Consider the following 20891-nt stretch of genomic DNA (forward strand, 5'->3'; position numbering starts at 1 on the left):
TTTTATAATGAATTGACAAATCTATTGTCAATCTATCTTAAACATAATTCATACCAGTCAGACCGGACAGTGATATTAATTTCTGTCTGTGATAAGTCCTTGAACTCAGATATAATGGTGCAAATGCTAAATGCCTCTGAGTAGACAATATTTGAGTTATTTGTGCATTCTAGTTGACAGTTTACAATGTTTTAGAATTAATGGGCTATTCCGATGCATACACAGCAATGTTTTTCAATGCTTGTAAATTTAAAAAGGTGAAATTTATCTTTTCCAATAAATGATTTATTAGTAAGCAGATATGAATTCTGCTTGACTTTGAAGTTTTCACTGTTTTGACCAATGTTTCATACACCAAAACATATCCTTTCAACCTAAAATGTGACCTTGATGCTTGCGTATATGGTTCCTTTGCAATATTGTGCAATTTCATAAGTTACTTTGTCTCTTGAAAAGCAGTGACGGGTCCTTGGGCAAATAGAAGAATTTGTCCTGTGTTGTGATAGAATAAAGTCCTTATTAATAGTGCAGTGGTTCCAATTGGATGACAATCAATTTTCTGAAAAGTTAATGGTACAGGGTCTATCCAGATAAGCCTGGAGGCTGAGAGGATGAAATGTAAAGGTTTTCTGAGATGGCGCTGGTGATACACAGCGACATTTTGCAGGCAGCTCTAAGAACCTCTAGATGATACTTCTGAATTACTATCACAGCAATCTGCAGCCTGTAGTTTCACTTTAAGAAGTATACCAAAAAAAAAACGAGAATGTGTATCGTACTTTGAATGCCGACAGGAAAATAAATCTTAGGGTAGTATATGGTGACATCTATGTACTTTAATAGTGAATTTACTTTGAATTCTACTTTGTTTTGCAGAGATCTGAATACAGATTCTGCTTGAATAGAGATGGGGACCAGGCGATTAAATCTAGGAACAGAACTTTACTCTAGAGTTTTCCAGAATATTTGTTTCATATTAGAGTAACTGACCAAAAGTTTGATGTTACAGTTGTTCTGTGGTGGCCAGTGCGATCATGTTTGCTGTTGTGTGCTGGGGCAGCAGGCTGAGGGTGGCAGACACCAACAGAATCAACAAACTCATTTGTAAGGCCAGTGATGTTGTGGGGATGGAACTGGACTCTCTGATGGTGGTGTCTGAAAAGAGGATGCTGTCCAAGTTGCATGCCATCTTGGGACAATGTCTCCCATCCACTACATAATGTACTGGTTGGAAACAGGAGTACATTCAGCCAGAGACTCATTCCACCAAGATGCAACACAGAGCGTCATAGGAAGTCATTCCTGCCTGTGTTCATCAAACTTTACAACTCCTCCCTTGGAGGGTCAGACACCCTGAGCCAATAGGCTGGTCCTGGACTTATTTCCTGGCATAATTTACGTACTACTATTTAACTATTTATAGTTTTATTACTATTTATTATTTATGGTGCAATTGTAACGAAAACCAATTTCCCCCGGGATCAATAAAGTATGACTATGACTATGAGTTGAAGGAAAGTAATTTATGGCCACAAGTTAGTTGGCTGGATAGATTTGCCCTTAGCAGTAACATAGTTTTTTTCTGCTCCAATGGAAGAAAATTACTTTTTTTTTCTGAAATATTTCTGATGAAGTTTTGGCAACATGAAGTTAATACATAAAAGTATATAAGTTAAATAACTCAGTATTAGGTGGATGGTGATTGGTGTTTGTCAAGACAGTAGTGGTGGACCATTTGATTCTCAGAGAGAGCTTTGTATAGGTTGGGGAGAAGAGTTTTAAAAAAGCATTTTGTGGGGCTCAGCACATTAGCGGCGGACCAACTGATTCACGATTCATTAACAGGAGCAAATAAAAGTAAAGCAGATTCAAAGCAGGGCAGGCATTGTGTGAGTGAACCAGTGTAGGAGTGGGATTTTGAGACGTTGGCTCAAGAGGCTCGGCGAGGAGGCACAAATAAGTAGCAGGTAAGGCTTTTGTAGTAGTTGAATAAAAAGTCACTAAATTACAGCTAATTAAATGAAGGGATGATGAAGGATCAGGTGATGTGCTGTAACTGCATGATGTGGGAGCTGGTGGACCCCATAGTGATTCTTGGTGACCACATTGGTAGCAAGTGTTGGCTGTTCGAAGAATTTGGGCTCAAAGTTCATGACCTAGAATCTGAGCTTCAAATACTGTGGCACATCAGGGAGGGGGAGAGTTACCTGGGCTGTCTATTTCAGGAGGCAGTCACACCCATTAGATTAACTGCCTCAAGGACAAAAGGGTGTGACTGTGAGTGAGGTAGGTAGTGGGATCCAAGAGGCTGTGCTGGAGGAGCCTCAGCTCTTGAGCCTATCCAACAGGTCTGAGATTCTTGCTCCCTGTGTGGATGAGAGTGGGGGCTGCAGGAAGGATGAGCAACCTAACTGTGGCACTGTAATTGAAGGAACCATTCGGGGGGTGGGGGGGAGAAGAGAAATGTAGTAGTAATTGGGAATAGTATAGATGAGAATAGCCAGAGTTCTCTGTCGCAAGGATAGAGCATCCTGGAGGCTGTGTTGCCTGCCTGGTGGCCGGGTTCGGGACATCTTATCTGACCTGCAGAGGAACTTGCAGTGGGAGAGTAAAGATCCAGTTGTCGTGGCCCATATGGGTACTAACGACATGGGTAGAATGAGGAAAGAGATTCTGCTAAGGAAATTTGAGCAGTTTGGGACTAAATTAAAAAGCAGAACTGAAAAGGTGGTAATCTCTGGATTGCTACCTAAACCATATGCAAATTGGCATGGTGTCAAGAAGATAGAGAGTCAAATGCATGGCTCAAGGATTGGTGTGGGAGAAGTGGGTTGGAATTCATGGAAAATTGGCACCAGTATTGGGGAAGGAGGGAGCTGTTGCAGTGCGACAGGCTCCACCTGAACCATCATCGGACCTGGATCCTAGCGAATCGCATAACTGGGGCTGCGGATAGGGCTTTAAACTAAATAGTGGGGGGGGGGGGGGGCGGGTTCAACAGATTGCAGAAGTAAAGTGAAAAAGAAAAGTGTGGATAAAAGGAAAAGCGAAAGATAAAAGAGTAAAGTAAGTGAAGAAAAGTCAAATGCAATGGAATAAAAGATTGCGAGATTTTAAGAGCACAATGAGTGTAAGGGCACTTTATCTGAATGTCCGTAGTATTCAAAACAAGGTCAGTGAACTTGTGGCACAAATCATTTCAAAGGGGTATGATTTAGTGGCCATTACAAAGATGTGGTTGTAGGGTGGAGAGGATTGAGAATTAAATATCCAAGGATATCAGGTAATATGGAAGGATAGGCAGGAAGGTGGGGGTGGGGGGGTTGGGTAGTGTTCTTAATTAAAGAAGAGATCAGGGCGAAGGTGAAGATGATAAAAGATCTAAGGAGTAGAATGTTGAATCCATCTGTGTATAGATTAGGAATAATAAAGGGAAAAAAAATCACTGGTGGGAGTTGTCTATCAGCCACCAAATAATAACATTACATTAGCACAGGCAATAAACAGAAATATCTGAAGCATGTAACAATGGAACAGTGATTATCATGGGGGACTTTAATTTGTACATTGGGTAAATCAAGTTGATCGAGGCAGTCTTGAGGAGGACTTCATAGAAGGCATCCGTGATGCCTTTTTTGAACAGCACGTTTCTAATGTACAAGGGAACGTGCTATCTTCGACCTGGTCCTGTGCAATGAGACAGGTAGAATTAGTGATCTTGTAGTTTGGATCCTCTTGGAAAGAGTGATCACAGCATGACTGAGTTTTTTATACAAATGGAGACTGCAGTAGTTTGATCTAAAACCAGTGTGTTATGCCTTTTACCTACCAGTGTATCATGTAGCACCATGGTCCTGGAGGAACGTTGTTTCATTTTTACTGTGTACCGTACCAGCAGTTATGGTCGAAATGACAATAAACTTGACTAAACAATGGAGACTACATGGGATGAGGGAGGATTTGGTTGGTATAGACTGGGAACACAGGCTATTTGGTTGGTGAGAAGGTTGAGGAACATTGGAAGACTTTCAAAGAGATATTTCACAGTGTTCAACAAAACTATATTCCAGTTAAAAGCAAAGATAGTAAAGGTGGGGAGAGCCAGCCTTGCTTAACTAAAAAAAATAATAGAAGGAATCAAACTAAAAGCTTGTGCATACGTAGTCACCAGGAGTAGTGGGAAATTGAAAGATTGGGAAAACTTTAAAAAAGCATCAAAGAACCACTGAGCGAGCAATAAAGAAAGGGAGCAAGATTATGAAAATAATCTAGCACAAAATATAAAACGGATAGTAAAAGTTTTCATAATTGTATAAAACAGAAAAGGGTGGCTAAGGTGAACATAGATCCCTTGGGGGATGAGAAGGGGGAATTGATATTGGGTAATGAGGAAATGGCAGAGGCCTTGACTATTTGTGTCAGCCTTCACTGTGGATGACATGTCTAACATGCTAAAGAGATGAGAATCTTGATATTGTAGCTATCACTAAAGAGGTAGTGCTGAGCAAAATTGTGGGCCTGAAGATAGACAAGTCCCCTGGTCCTGGTAGAATGCACCCCAGGACACTGAAAGAAATGGCAGAAGTTGTAGTAAAGCCTTTGGTGATAATTCACCAAAATTCTCTGGACTCTGAGCAGGTCCCAGCGGATCGGAAGACTGAATGTCACACCACTTTTTTTTCCCTTTAAAAAAAAATGTAGGTAAAAGGCAAGTAACTATAGGGCAGTTAGTTTAACATCTGTAGTTGGGAAAATGCTTGAAGCTATTATTAGCCATCATAAGAAACAGCGAGGCATCTGAATTCATCAGGCAGAAGCAGGGTGGATTCAGCAAAGACAGGTCCTGTTTGACAAACTTGGTGTTTTTTGAGGATATAATGAGCGCAGTGGGTAGAGGGGAACAACTGGACATTATTTCCAGAAGGTGTTTGACAAGGTGCCGCATAAAAGACATGTCCATAAGATAAGGATGCATAGAGTTAGGGGTGATGTATTAGCATGGATAGATTGGTTAACTAATAGAAAGCAGAGAGTTGGGATACATGGGTGTTACTCTGGTTGGCAATCAGTGGTGAACAGTGTGCTGCATGGGTCGGTGCTGGGCTCGCAACTGTTGACCATATACATTAACAATCTGGTCGAGGGAATTGAGTGCAGTGTATCTAAATTTGCTGATATTAAATTGAGTGGAAAAGCAAATTGTGCTGAAGATGCTGAGGTTCTGCAGATAGAAGTAGTTAGGTTAAGTGAGTGGGCAAGGATCTGGCAGCTGGAGTACAATATTGGTAAGTGTGAGGTAATCCACTTTGGAATGAAGAATGAAAGAGATTATTATTTAAATGGTAAAAAAAAATTACAGCATGCTGTTGTGCAGAGGGACTTAGGAGTGCTTGTGCATGAATCATGAAAGGTTGGTTTGCAGGTGCAGCAGGCTATCAAGAAGGCAAGTGGCCTTCATTACTAGAGGGATTGTATTTAAGAGGAAGGAGGTTATGCTGCAACTGTACAGGCTACTGGTGAGTCTGCACCTGGAATACTGCGTGCAGATCTGGTCTCTTTATTTGAGGAAGGATATACTGGCTTTGAGACAGTGCAGAGGAGGTTCACCATTTTGATTCCAGAGATGATGGGGTCAGAGTGTGAGGAGAGATTGAGTTGCCTGGGACTGCACTCACTGGAATTCAGAAGAATGAGAGGAGATCTTATAGAAACATATAAAATTGTAAAAGGAATAGACCACTGGTAGGTCAGACTAGAACTAGGAGACAGTAACTCAAGATTTGGGGAGTAGATTTAGAACGGAGATGAGGAGGAACTGTTTTTCCCAGAGAGTGGTGAATCTGTGGAATTCCTGTGCAATGAAGCAGTGGAGGCTACCTCAGTAAATATATTTAAGACAAGGTTGGATAGATTCTTGCATAGTAGGGGCATTAAAGGTTATGGGGGGAAAAGGCAGGTTGGTGGAGATGAGTCCATGGCCAGATCAGCCATGATCTTTTTGAATGGCGGAACAGGCTAGACAGGTCAAATGGCCTACTACTCCTATTTCTTACGTTATGAATGCATTTCAGCTGACCCTCACGGGCATTTATTTCCTTTGATTATGCTGCATTGAACATAGATCCCTCTCACCTGCATCAGGCTAATCTTTAGCTTGTAGCTATCATTTTATTTCAAATTACTGCAAAATAACACACTATTCCTGAGAGCATGATCATCATTGTATCTCCATGTCCTTTAATATATATTTTGTTCCATTCATAAATTGTGCTCATTTGTTGTCTGCCTTGTACAGTAAGGTTCAAGTTTGCCATTCAACCATACACATGAATACAGCCCAATGAGATGGTATTCCTCTGGGGCCAAGGTGTAAAACACAGTACCATCAGTCTCACACAGCACAATGTATGACATGTAATTATGACAGCAGAAAAACATAGTCACAAAGATATAGACAGAAAGTCCCTGAGTGTCATGGCCTGTAGTTTGATTATGCATGGAATGTTGTCCTGGAGCCACATTTCTGCAAGAACAAGTATATAAACAGTTCTTCGTCTCGCACTGGGTCAGCCACAGATGAATGCAATCCAGCGTGTCTTCCACCAAGTGAACATTGGGAGGGGCCAGTCACCAATCCAGTATGACTCCAGCAGCACATCTGTTCTTTCTTCCTCACTGCCTTCGGTATCTCCTCCCAGGATGGCTCAAGCAGATGAACCCGCAGCATGAAAGTCTGGTCCACGCAACAACAGAGTCCACACTGCTCCCCCTCCACTGATCTCGTCAATGAACAGTACTTGCAGTATCTAATTTACCAATCTCTAGCAGGGTTTTCCAATCCCAATTAAAACGTTCAAGACATTCATTTGCGCTGTTCATTGGACAGCACACTGCCTTTGCCCACTGCTTTTGACGCCCTTCTCCTTGGTGGCGTAGCAGATGGCAACATGGCACGCAAGTCCAGCTTCACTGATTTCAAGCAACTCACTGATGGGGAAAACCTGCAATGCTTGATATCCAGCAATGTCTTGCAATTTTAAAATCAATGTAAAGGGTGAACAATTAATCTTTGTTTGGATCCAGAAGGATTGCTGTGTACAAGTGTGCCACTATCTTACTGAATGTCAAAAAAGGGCCAGTAACATGAAAGATTCCACCCACCCTGCTCATGGGACTTTGTCTATGTAGTATCATAACAGGACCACCAGACTCAGTAAGTTATTTTCCCCAAGCAGTGAGGCTGATCAACACCTTCATCCACTAACCCATCACACCCACCCCCACCACTACTAATTTATTTCCTGTCAGAGTCACCTTATGTATGACACTCCTGTGCCTAGCGTCACTTTATGGACATGCATTCAATCTATGCATATAAGCTATCTTATGTGTTTATTTTTATTGTGTTTTTTGTGCTGCATCAGATCTGGAGTAACAATATTTCGTTCTCCTTTACACTTGTGTACTAGAAATGACATTGAACAATCTTGAATATGTGTTCCAAGAAGTTTCCTATCTATATGTCTGTAACAGTACTGTTATATTTTCTCAGCCTCAAATGTAAGTTTTAGTATAGTTCTAGCATATCTTCCACTTTGTGGCTTAACCTTATACTAAATACCCTCAACTGAATTACAAGTTACAAATCTTTGTAGTTTTCCTGTCATCTAATATCCTTCCTTTCTTGAATGCCAGAACTCTCTGTAGCACTGTGACTTAACTAATGCCATTTACAAACACAATACTTCCTTTTTATGTCGTGCTTGTGTACCAAAATAGTCTTGCAGTTTTCAAATCACATTGTTTCATTATCTTGGTGAAAAGTACATTCTTCAGTGTTCTTTCTCCAAGAAGTACAACTACATAGTTATGTACTATAATAAAGTAACTCCTGATTCCTTGCCACCTTTTTCCTGATCTCAGTCGGTGGGGGGGGGGGGGGGTGCGGAATTAGTTTTCATCCATGTTTAGAAACCAACTGTAAGCCTGTGTTTTCATCTCATTTATTTCTACATTCACAGTTAGACAAAAGCTTTCATCAGCAGAGGGCTCCTGACACATTGCGTGGGATCTGTCCACTAATGTAAAAACAAGTTGATCAGTTGTTTACACTAATCTTAGCAATTTTGCTCTAACTTTTAATGTCTTTTTTTAACCATTTTGTTTTAAAACAATTTCTGCTTGAAATACTCTATCCAAAAATGACTGTGTCCCAAGTCTTTAATTTTGTGCTGCAGGTTCCAGGGATGGTTCCATGGGCCTTTGGGAAGTAACTGAAGAAGTACTAAACCAGTCCGACACAAGTATGGATCCCACACGAGTCCCAAGTTACACCCACATAACACACAAAGCTTTGAAGGACATTCCCAAGGAATATACAAATCCTTATAATTGCAAAGTGAGAGCTTTGGCCTTTAACAATAACAGCAAGGTAATTTTCAACAATATCCTTAATCTTGTTTTGCTTTGTAGATGGCATTTTTTTGTTTGCCTCTTTTAATCAATTTCTATGAAGGAACTGCTCTTTTTGCAGCAATCCTTCTCTGAGTCAGAAGTACCTCAATATTTTCTGCCAGAATACCACTCTTTCTTGCTAAACTTCTACACTAATTGGCTACTTTATTAGGTACAGGAGATGCCTAATAATCTGGTCACTGAGTGTATTTCTGTATGTTCATGGTCTTCTGCTGTTGTAAGCTCATCCAGTTCAAGATTCAACATGTTGTGCCTCTAGAGATGCTTTTCTGCACATCACTGTTGTAATGCATGAATACTTGAGTTACTGTTGCCTTCCTGTCAGCTTGAACATGTCTGGCATTTTCCGCTGACTTCTCTCATTAGCAAGGCGTTTTTCTCCACTGAACTGTCACTTCTTGAATGTTCTTTGTTTCTCAAGCCATTCGCTGTTGTGCATGAGAATCCCAGAGATCAGCATTTAAAGAGATAATCGAACCATCCCTTCTGGCACCAACAATCATTCCACAGTCCAAGTCAATCATATCACATTTCTTCCCCATTCTGATGTTTGGTCTGAACCGCAAATGAACCTCATCTGCATGCTTTTATGCTTTGAGTTGCTGTTACATAATTGACTGATTAGACATTTGGATTAACAAGCGTAGAGGTTTATCTAATAAAGTGGCCATTGAGATAACAGGAAAATTAATTAAAGAGCCAGCCTTCTTCCTGCTGTTCTGCTTATTGACAGTTCAATTTACTGCATTCTTTTTACAACTTCTTTATAGTCTTAAAATGAGTTGTACAAAAGAACATCCAGCCTCAAGGAGGTAAATCTAGTGGAATGGGGAGGGAATATTGATGAATACCAGAAAATATTTTTGACTTGGATATGTTGCTTACCTCACAGTAGGTGAGGTCTTCAAAGATTTTTTTAAAGAAAATCTTGTCTCATCACCAGCCTGAACTTAAAAAGATGTGTGCTTTTTTTTTTACATCTGTGGTGAATCTTTTGGTTTCCACATGCAGGTTCTGGGATACCTTTCTAATTCAATAGCAGTAGCATGGATGTATTTTTGTTAATTAAGCAATCTTTCAAAACTGTCAATTGTAGATAACATTCAGCATCCTGTGTAATTTAATGTGAACCTAACTAAAGAGTAAACAATTGATTTTTCGGGCCCCAAGCATCAACTGTTTACACTTTTCCATAGAGGGAGCCTGACCTCCTGAGTTTCAACAACTTCTCGTTTGTTGCTTTGGACTTGCAGTATATTTTCTCATGTTTGTGACTGACTAAACACTCAAATGTAAACTGATTTTTCAGGAGCTTGGTGCAGTGTCTCTTGATGGTTACTTTCATTTATGGAAAGCAGAAGATAACTTGACAAAGGTAACATTTCTTGTTAAAGCTTAAAGCTGTAAAATAATGAATGAAGCATTGATATTTCAATGTTACATGAGCTTTCTATGAATAACTGCTATGCTACTTGAAACAGTATTATGGTGAACTGATCAATTGTAATTTGCTTTTTCCACTTTCTCCCAAAGTTCAAAGTAAACTTATTTTCAAAGTATACATGTCACCATATAGGACCCTGAGATTTGTTTTCCTGCAGATGCACTCAATAAATCCATAATAGAATAGTAACCATGATAGAATGTTAGACGTTCGATCAGTGTGCAAAATACAACATGGCAAATACAAAAAGAAAGAAATGATAAATATTGAGAACGTGAGATGAACAGGCCTTGAAAGTAAATCCATAGATTGTGGGAACATCTGAATGATGACACAAGTGAAGATATTCCCTTTGGTTCAAGAGCTAATGGTTCAAGGGTAATAACTGTTTCTGAACCTGGTGGTGTGAGTCTTGAGGCTCCTGTATGTTTTTCCTGATAGCATCAGTGAGAAGATACCAAGACCCTGATTATGAATGCTGCTTTCCTGTGACAATATTTTGTGTGGATGTGCTCAGTGGAGGGGAGAGCTTTACCCATGATGCTCTGGACCATATCCAATACTTTTTGTAGGATTTTCTGTTCAAGGGTATTAGTGTTTCCATACAAGGCTGTGGTGTAACCAGTCAATATACTCTCCACTACATACCCTTCAGGCAGGTGGGGCTCATCAGCCTTGGATGGCAGCTCACCTAGGAGAAGGAAATTACTAATTTTAAGTCTCCGCTGCCTTACGGCCGTACCCGCCCATGAGAAAGGCTTTGGGAGTAAACCCTGAGGAAAAAATCTGGAGCCAGGGTCCCTAAGGTAGTTTGATGTTGTTTACAACTTCACTCTGGCAATCTCTGCGACGACATTGGTGCCAAGCTGTATCGGCACTTGCCCTTCCCTTGGACTACATCAGTGACGTGGAGAGGGGGAACCCACTGCGTGGGCAACAGCCTGTTCTTCAAATCTTCCTGCCCAGACTTGGGCCCTGGAGAGGACATAGTCCACCAGAGGCGCAAACCCATGATCCCCTGGGATCAGTGGCTGCTTGCTACTACACATGCAGTTTAGATGTCACGCAGAAGCTTCGCAAACTCCTCAGAATATTTTTGTAGCAGAAATTGCTGAAGAGTTTTTCTGTATATTGGAATGTGCAATACATTAAAGCTTACAGGTTGCTTTAGAGATTGAATTTTGGATATTGTTACAAGTGAAGTAAAAACAGTAAATTTTCCCTATGTATTCAGGCTTAATCAGGAATTGATCGTAAGTAGGTTGATATTTGCAGGGTTAGTATATTCAAGAGGGCAATTAGGTTAATAAAACTGGTGAAAGGATACGAAGATTAATTTAGTTAATTTGAAAGAGAGGCCAGTCACATTATTTTATCCCCTGATCTAAGCAAGTAATTTGTGAGGTTAAGTCAATCTTATTGTACTAGGGGACTGTTTGATAGTCTGATAACAGTGGAATAGAAACTGTCCTTTTGGCTGGTGATGCATGCTTTTGGACTTTTGTATCTTTTGTCCAATGGAAAGGAGTAGAAGGATGTTTGGGGCATGTGCAATCTTTGATTATGTTCACTGCCTTGCTCTGCTGCCTGAAGTCTACACAGAGTCTACAAGGAAAGGCTGGTCTCAGTGAATTGCTGAGCTGTGGCCACAACTCTGTACAGTTTCTTGTAGTCTAGGGCATAGCAGTTGACTCACCAAGCTGTCATACATCTGGTTGACTGTTTTATATAGTGCATTGATAAGAATTGGTGAAGGTAAAAGGAAGCTGCCAAATTTCTTATTATATAGTTCAAGTGAAATTAAATTGTTTTCTGTTCCAGTTGCTGTCTACCAAGTTACCTCATTGCCGAGAAAATGTTTGCTTAGCATATGGACAAGAGTGGTCTGTATATGCTGTGGGGTCCCAAGCACATGTTTCTTTCCTTGATCCAAGACAACCACAAAACAATGTAAAATCAGTCAGTTCGAGGGAACGGGGTAGTGGTAAGTTTGTACTTTCATTGCAAGAAATTGTGAAACTGTTCTCAAATTCTAGTTGGCTTAGTTTGATAAATACATCATGGTGCTTTTTCTTTTCCCGTATATTCAGTTTTTTTTCAAGAGCGAATGGGTTTAAAACAACAAAAAAATTGAAACTGGAAGACTGACATTAAGATCTTGGTATAAACAGTTCTTTATGGATAAACATGGAAAAAAAAAACTCGTGAGCCCCAAATTTACCACTCTTAATCTCCACATGAAATATCTCTGTATGACGTTCACAATAAGGCTGAATGAGATGAGATCAGCTAATCAATACTGAACTGCAAGAATTGGTGGAGACTTGATATTCATCATTCTCATCGCCTGACTCCCTCGTAACTTTCCATCAAATCTATGATCCAAATTGGAAGTATGGCAGTTTTCTTCTGCCTGGATAAGGCTGTCTTGCTGTGTTTCACCTACAATTGGTGCTTTATTAACACCAAATCTACCAGCCTTTAAATTAAAATCATCCATCACTGTATACCATCTTCAAGATGTGTTATAGTAAATTACCAAGGCTTTTCCAACACAAGATCTGTGCTACTAGAAGGACAAGGGCACGTAAAAGCACCTTCAAGTTCTTCAAGTCACCCATAGGGATCTCTTGGAAATAATTCACTGCTCCTTTGTTGCTGAATCAATATCCAGAATCTGTGCATTAAACAATCATTCTTTCAATGCACAGACTACAGTGATTTGAGAAGGTAACTAATAGCCATCTTTTTGTAAGCAAATGACCTTTTGGCAATAAGCGCTAACCTTGGCAACTACAGTTTCCATCACATAGGATGGAAACAAACTGTTCAACTCACTAACAGTGATGAATCTGGAATCCTTTGCCACAGGCAGCTGTGGAGGCCAAGTATTTACGTACGGTATATTTAAGGCAGAGGTTGATGGATTCTTGATTGGTCAGGGCGTGAAGGAATATGGGGAGAAGGCAGGAGATTGGGGATGAGAGGAAAATTGGATCAGCCATGATGAAATTGTAGAGCAGACTCAATGGGCCTAATTCTGCTCCTTTATCTTATGGTCCAAGCAGACCATCGAACCTCAAGTTCCAATAATTGAGTTTCTCCTGACCTTCTCATGAACTTTCTCTGATTCTACTACTTAACTGAACAATTTAGTGGCCAATTAAACTACCGGCCCTCATCTTCTAGATGTGAAGGGGAGCTGAAAACAGAGGAATCCCACGGGGCTATGGGAGGAATCTGCAAACTCCACAAAGTACCAGAGGTTAAAATTGAACTTGGATTCTTGGAGCTGTGTGTCAGCCATTCTACCAGCTCTGCCACCATGCTGCTGTAAAATGAAAGACTTTAATGTGTTGTGAGAATAGGGAGAGCAGAATTGGCCACTGTAGTTGCATGTTACAGGTTTCTCCTGTAAAATAAAATAATGCATTCATACAATTCCTAGAACTGATTGTCAGTGTGTATTCATACAATCATGTCGTTACATTACAAAGTCCTGATCTGTTGGTGATACTGAAACAGAAAAAAAACCATCCTTTCAAATTAAGGTTGCTTTTGGCTTTTATTGATCATTAATGTCTATTGATCCAATGTTAACCTGTATTAGTCACAGCACAGAAAAAGGCTGAAATTGCCTACATTGCTTTCCTTGTATCCCCTTTAAATTATTCCTTGCCTTAGCTTTTGACATTTGCTTTTTTTTTTGGTGGGGGGGGGTGGATTGGGAAAGAATAGTTTATTATTGCGTATCCTTTCTTTCAGAATTTTTACACCCGTCATGTTCCACCTGTCCACCACCACAACTCCACTTGTCTTTCAAGGAAGACAAGCCCCTTCTCTCCTCATAAATGAGACTCTCTATCCCAGGCAGCACCTTGGTTAATCTCTTCTGCACTTGCTCCAGAGGAATTGTGTCCTTTCAGTACTGAGGTGAATAAAACACCACAGAACATCCCAGATATGGCCATGCTTAAGTTTTTTTGTAAAATAAAACTATACTGTTGCTTCTCTGATACTTTATGCCCTGGCTAATGAAGGCTAACATCTTATAAGCTTTACTTTCACCCTATCTAGCTGCTTGGCCACCTTAAAGTACTTTTGGACTTGTATGCAAATATTGGTCATTGTCTTAATGATCCCTTAATATTTAATGCTCTCACATTCATTTGATTCTTGCTGGATTACAGTATCTGATCAGTTATGAGTTGAGAATTTCGTGATGTGAGTGTCGTACTACCCAGTTTCTGTCCTAAACAGAGACTGAAATTATAAATGTCATATGCTACCTTTCTCTGGAGACTCCTTATAAACGCACATCACAAAGCCTATAGGGTCCCACTGGGCTACTTAACTTTGTCATTAAGTCGTTAATTAACCTTGTTTTCATGGTCTAGAAGCTGAATTTAAAGCACAACACCACAAATATGGTAGTTTGTATATATTTTACATAATTCAATTAATGTTGAAGCTTTTATGTTGGAATCTTGTTAATAGCTTTATTTTTAAAATTACAAACTGCATCAACAATGACCAAAATTTGTATTAGTTATTGAAGTTCAATTTCACTTGAGAACTGAGTGGCATACGCAGTCTAGTTATTGCATTAGCAAGTTTAAATGGTGTGAGGGAACATAAGCCATAAGAGTAGTAGGTGTTAGTTCTTGTGTGTAGAATAAGAAAACTATCACTTCCTATTTGCCATAGAACACGAGTGAAGTAGTTTTGGAACTTTGTATTGAAAGAAGATTTTTAATTGTAAATTTCTTTTTGAATAGGTATTCGATCTGTGAGCTTTTATGAACACATCATAACAGTAGGAACTGGACAAGGCTCACTACTTTTCTATGACATCAGAGCGCAGAAATTTATGGAAGGGCCTTCCACGGCAAAGTGCAACATTGAGAAGTTGAAATCCAAGTGCGATGAGATTTTAAAATTAACAACAGGGAAGGGTTGGTTGGTAAGTTTAGAGAAATTCTGTCTTTTCCTAAAAAAAGCACAAAATGTACACTTTCCTAAAACTGCTGTTCCAGAAAATTTTAAAGTTTGGTTACAGGTAAGAATTGGGATAAGAAGTAGACTTAAGATAGTTGGCAAAGAGTTGTAAAGTGCTGATGTTGGAAATCTGAAATATAGAAAATGCTGGAAATACTCAGCGGGTTGGGCAGTATTATCAGTCAGAGTAGCAAAATTAACATTTCAGGTAGATGACCTTTTTGCAGAATTAGAAAAAAATTAGAAAGGGGTACCAACAGATTGAATGATATAAATTATAGCCATACTGGCTGTAAAAGGTAGTGAAGACAAGTTGATTCCAAGTTGTCTATCTGGAGGTGTAAATAGAAAGAAACTAAATGAGGATGGAAGAGAAATGAAAAATACAAGAGTGCTAGGAGAAAGAGCAAAGAGAATCCTGCGGCAGTTGAGAACCTTGAAGTAAAACTAAATGGTGGAAATGCCTAGCAGGCCAAGCATCATCAGTGGACATAAAAAAAAAACTGAATTAATTTTGCTGGTTTTCATCAGAATTGGGGAGTATTGATACAAACTAAAAAGACTCATCTGAAATTACAGATGAAAGGGTGGAGTTCTAAGAGCTTATAACCTGTTTGGTTTGAAAATGAAATGCTGTGTTTTGGTCATTTTTTGGACAGTGATTGAGGCCAAAGGTACAGATTGATGTAATCTAAGGAACTGCAGAGGGAAGTGGTGCCTTTGGAATGTTGAAAGGAGGCAAGGAGGTGTAATAGATGCCATATCATTGAAGATTGGGGAAGTTAAGGAGGATGATTTCATGTATTAACATAAAAGATGCGGATTACAACTTCAAAGTTCAAAGTAAATTTCATTAGCAAAGTACATATGTCACAGTATACAACCCTGAGATTCATATTCTTACTCAATGAATCTATAGAGTAGATACTATAACAGGAGCATTGAAATATCAACCAGAGTGCAGAGATGACAAACTCTGCTAATGCAAATATAAATAAATAGTAATAAATAATGAGAACATGAAATAATATGATAGAGAGTCCTTGAAAGTGAGGTCATTGGTTCTGGGAACATTTTAGTGATGGGGCAAGTGAAATTGAGTGTAGTTATCCCCTTTTATTGAAGAGCTTGATGGTTGAGGGGTAGTAACTGATATTGAACTTGGTGGTGTGGAGCCTGAGGCTCTTGTATATTCTTTCTGATGGCAGCAGCGAGAAGAGACTTCAAGCTTATATATCAGATTTGAAGACATAATTAATTTTAAAAGTCCTCATAAGTACTTAATCTGCCAAAACAGTTAAGGCAAAGGTTATTATAATTTTTCAAATTAGATGACAAATATTCATAAACTGAACAGAATTAAAACTGGAAGGCCAAACTTTCAGTAAAAAGAATTAACATTTGGATTTGGTGTAAAATCAGTTATTTGGACTTGACACTAGAGCATTTCCCGTTAAGGGTTTGTTTGTTGGCATTGCTTATAAAACTTGAGGGAGGAGAAGATGGCGGCACGACGCAGCTCGCAGTGGCCACTCCGGTGGTGGTGTTCTGTTATTTGTCAAGTAGGGTGCCGTGCACAATCCTGATTTGATGGAGACAGACGTGAGAGCATGGAGGAACATCTGGTGAAACTTCTGAAATACCTGCTTCACTGCTGCTGCTACTGTGTGATCCGAAATCTCCAGAGGGGAAGGCCCCGAGTCCTCAGCTTTGCTTGTTGCTCAGCAGCTGGGTCGGGGTCGAAGTGCTCGGCAGAGGATGGTGCCCGGAAAGGCTGTGTCAGGGGCTGGTCGGAGGCTCGAAGTTTTCGGACAAAGTAGGAGTCTGCTGCGGTTGGGTGCTTCCAGTGGTGCTGCATCAGCAAGTTGGCAGCGCTTGGAGGTTCATGGCAGGGAGAGTTTCTCCCATCTACCATCTGTGTGAGATGATGAGGCTATCGGGACTTTGAGACTTTTTTTTACCGTGCCCATGGTCTGCTCTTTATCAAATTGCGGTATTGCTCTGCACTGTTGTAACTATATGTTATAATTTTGTGGTTTTGTCAGTTTTAGTCTTGGTTTGTCCTATGTTTCTGTGATATCATTCTGGAGGAACATTGTATCATTTTTTTAATGCATGCATTTCTAAATGACAGTAAATGAGGACTGAGTGTCTTCATAATCTAAAAGTAATAGCTTTCAAAATCTATTTGAAAAGTTAGCTGAATTAAATATCAAATACAATCTTGAATAAGTACACACCTCAATTTATATCGCTTCATTCAAATGATTTGCAATTTGCTCCAACACGAAAGGTAGTTTAGTGTGAGTTTTAATTCTGAAGTTAAGATCATGAAATCTTTGTTTTTATTTTACATACTCTTTATTCCACGTGTAATGCCCTGGTTAAGATTTCTCCTGCTATGCCACGAGGTATTCTATTCCAGCAGTTTTCTGTAAAAGCAGTGTGACCTGCTGAAAAGTGTTTTGGCTTGGGCTAAATGTAAGGGGCCATGTTGTCCAACGTAGGAACATGCATCAGCGAATCAGGATTGTGAGATATGAGAGCTGTGGGAAAGAGTTTTCTGAAGGACAGTAGTCTGGTTTGGGGTCTTTTAGCGGGAGTTGCGGAGCGGGGACAAGGGAAGATGCTGCAGAATACTGTTGGAAAGAGAGTCCGTGTTGCAAGAAGTGCTTTGTGTAGATGAATGGCTCCAAGGAGGGAAGAGCCAGTACTCCTGAGAGGGAGTCAGGTTGTTTGAGATGGTCTTCGAGGGGAGTTCAAAATGTGTATGCTTTTACAGACAGTGGGTCTAGCGCGTAAATAAAGAGATGCACCCTCAACTACTCCAGTATGAACTCCGATTGTGCGCACAGTGGACTAGTTTAACTGTAATGGGTCCTTTTTCTTTTTCTGTAACTGTTAAAGCTGGAAATTTGGTAAATACACTCTTTGTAACTTTAAGCTGGTGTACGATCTGTTATTTCTGGGTTACCAATATGGGCCGTATTTACATGGCATTAGCTCAAATCAAGGTTCCTTTAATTGGGGCGTCGTGATGTTTCTGTTTGGTTGAAGTCCAAATCATACCGACCCGAGACATATATCGTTCATGAAAGGTGGCCTTGTCACCGCTGAGTCACATGGCTGTTAGCAGAGTTAGCTAACCAGCCAAGTCTGTATGCGAGCCCAATGAGAAGGTTACACACATAAGAATACCAACATAATTCATTAGTAAACAATTGTATGGTGTGTACATTATCTTCATGATAAAACAAAATATTTTATTAGGCAAATTCCCATCTTATGCATTTGCATAACCGTAAACAAAGTTAAAACATGAAAAAGTCTCTATTTTTCAGTTAAACCTTTGATCTGGTGATAAATTTTCTATGCAGTACATAGTTGCATGTGAGAATGGTTTGACTAAGTTGGCATTTCTCTACAAAACAGTGTGCCTGCTGGTTATTAGGATATTGTAACAGAGCTTGATGATTTATTTTAAAACTTTTAATGTTGCTCTAATTAAATTTGAAAATGTATTGAAGAAACTTTTGAATAAATTGAAGTAATGTTTTTTTTAAAATTGATGGTACCTCCTGCAAACTGCAGTCACATTGCCTAGGATCTTCACATCCTTATGCTGCAGTAACATTGAGAAATTTGGCAAGATGTCTATTCATATCTACTGTTCTCATCAAATTATTTGTGTTCCTTTAATTTAAAAGACTGCAAACCACAAGCTGTGAAATTGAAAATTGCTAAGGTATTATTAATACAACTGTAAAGTCCAGTCATACTGGACTAGTAGAGTAGCTGTTTTGGGAAACTGGCATAGGTGCAGTGGTTTGAATATCCACTTTCTGTGTTGTAAAATTCCATGACTCTAAAGGGGGAAAACAGGACAACTTTTTAAGTTGGTAGTGAGCAGGATTGATTCAGTTCAGTTCTGAGGGTCATTCCTCCCTGTGTATATTAATGATTATCATTACCTAAATCTGGAGGAAGTAGTCTTGAAATTGATTAGCAAAATAGGAAACTGTGATTAGTTTCTTCTAATCTAAATGAGGAAAGCCAGTGCAGACTACCCATGTGGCTGTTCCCCTCAACAATAGGTATACTGCTTTGGATACTGTTTGGGGGAGGGGTGACCTAGCAGAGGAAAGCCACAGTCCCTGGCACTGAGTCCGGCTGTGGCTCAGAAGGGTAGGTGGTGGAGAAGAGATGAGCTGCAGTGATAGGGGATTCATTGGTTAGGGGAACAGAAATGAGGTTCTGTGGATTGGAACGAGGTTCCTGGATAGTATTTTCCCTCCTGAGTGTCAGGGTCAGGGATATTTCAGACAGAGTCCCCAACGTTCTTAAGTGGGAGGGTGAGCAGCTAGAGGTTGTAGTCCACGTCGGTACCAATGATATGGGTAGGATGGGTAAGGAAGTCAAGCAAAGTAAGTTCCGGAGGTTGTGTGCGAAGTTAATGGACAGGACCTCCAGGGTTGTGATCTCAGGAATGCTACCCATGCAATGTGCTAGTGAGGCCAGAAATAGGAAGATCATACAGTTTAACTCTTGGCTAAAGGGTTGATAGAGGAGGGATAGCTTCAGGTTTTTCAATCATTCAGCTCTCCCAGGGAAGGTGGGACTGGTATAGGGGCACAGTTTGCACCTGTACTGGAGGGAGCACTAATCTCCTAGCAAGAATGTTTGCTAGTGATGCACAGAAGGGTGGGGTAGGGGAGTTTAAATTAGAATTTCAGGGGTTGGGGACCAGTGTGCCAGAACAGATAGTACAGGTGGTTCAATAGGTACACTTAATGTCAGAAAAATTTATATCATATACATCCTGAAATTCTTTTTTTTTCGCAAACAACCACGAAAACAGAGTGCCCCAAAGAATGAATGTTAGAACTCCAAAGCCCCCCGCCGCCACACTCAAGCAGCAGCAAGGCAATGACCCTCCCCCACACCAGCAAAAAGGCATCAGCACCCTCCACCGAGCACTCAAGCATGCAGCATAGCATCAGTAAAGACAGACTTGCAGTACCCCAAAGACGACTAGTTCATCTGGTAATTCGACATACCACAGGTTCTCTGTCTCCCTAATGAGGGAGAAAGAGATGTCCCCATTTCACATTGAGAGGGGAGGTGTAACAAACAACTCGCTGATTTATGATGTTAAAAGTATGTTGCGTCACTTTTTCTGAGCTCTGCACCCAGAGAGTCGGCCCCAGGGTTCAGGTCTCTGAACACACAGCCCACGGCAGCTAACCTGCTGCTCCTGATGTTCCGTGTTCTCCCACAACGCCACAGTCAGGGCACCAGCCTTGAATCAGCCCGTCTCCAAACCACAAAAATCTGGCACCCTGAAGGCGCACTAGTCTTCCAGGCTGTGTCCTTGGGATATCAAAAAGCAGCCGGTCGTGAGGCCCTGACAGCAGATCTCATTCCTACAAAGAACCGACCAGAGTGTAACTCCAAGTCAGGGTTTTCAAAAGAACCTTAAAAAGGAAAAAAAAGAGATATCAAAGATAGAAGTAGAGCTGTTTCCAAAGATGCAAGCGAAGGAGTCACTGTTTAACGCCATTTTGGCTTTGCTCCACCCTCTGAGTCAGTTGTGGAGAACGATGTTATTAAGCCTACATACAAAGTTAGGAATCACAAAGTGAGCATGGTGAGCACTAATGTTCTGAGCTGCATCTATTTTAATGCGAGGAGGATGAGCTTAGGGCATGGATCAGCACATGGAATTATGACATTGTAGGCATTAGTGACGCGATTTCAGGAGGGGCACGATGGATAATTCAGTGTTCTGGGTTTCTGTTGTTTTAGACCTGAAAGACTAGGAAGGATTAAAGGGAGAAAGATGGCATTACTAGTCGGGGAAAAGGTCACAGCAGTGCCCAGTCAGGAAAGACTGGAGAGTTCATCTAATGAGGTTTTATGAGTAGTACTGAGGAATAAGAATGTTATGACCACGTTAATGGGATTATATTATAGA

At 40.3% G+C, this 20891-nt stretch overlaps 1 protein-coding gene across 1 annotated transcript in view; it reads left to right on the forward strand.

The window, feature by feature from the left end:
* dcaf12 (DDB1 and CUL4 associated factor 12) overlaps nucleotides 1-20891 on the forward strand; it is a 70772-nt gene that overhangs the window by 41724 nt on the left and 8157 nt on the right. The window contains exons 5-8 of the mRNA XM_072252317.1: nucleotides 8238-8431; nucleotides 9785-9850; nucleotides 11741-11903; nucleotides 14698-14882. Of these exons, the coding sequence (XP_072108418.1) occupies nucleotides 8238-8431; nucleotides 9785-9850; nucleotides 11741-11903; nucleotides 14698-14882 (608 nt within the window). The remainder of the gene's footprint in view (nucleotides 1-8237; nucleotides 8432-9784; nucleotides 9851-11740; nucleotides 11904-14697; nucleotides 14883-20891) is intronic.

The sequence above is a fragment of the Mobula birostris genome, chromosome 3 (assembly GCF_030028105.1).
Source record: "Mobula birostris isolate sMobBir1 chromosome 3, sMobBir1.hap1, whole genome shotgun sequence".
Lineage (NCBI taxonomy): Eukaryota > Metazoa > Chordata > Chondrichthyes > Myliobatiformes > Myliobatidae > Mobula > Mobula birostris.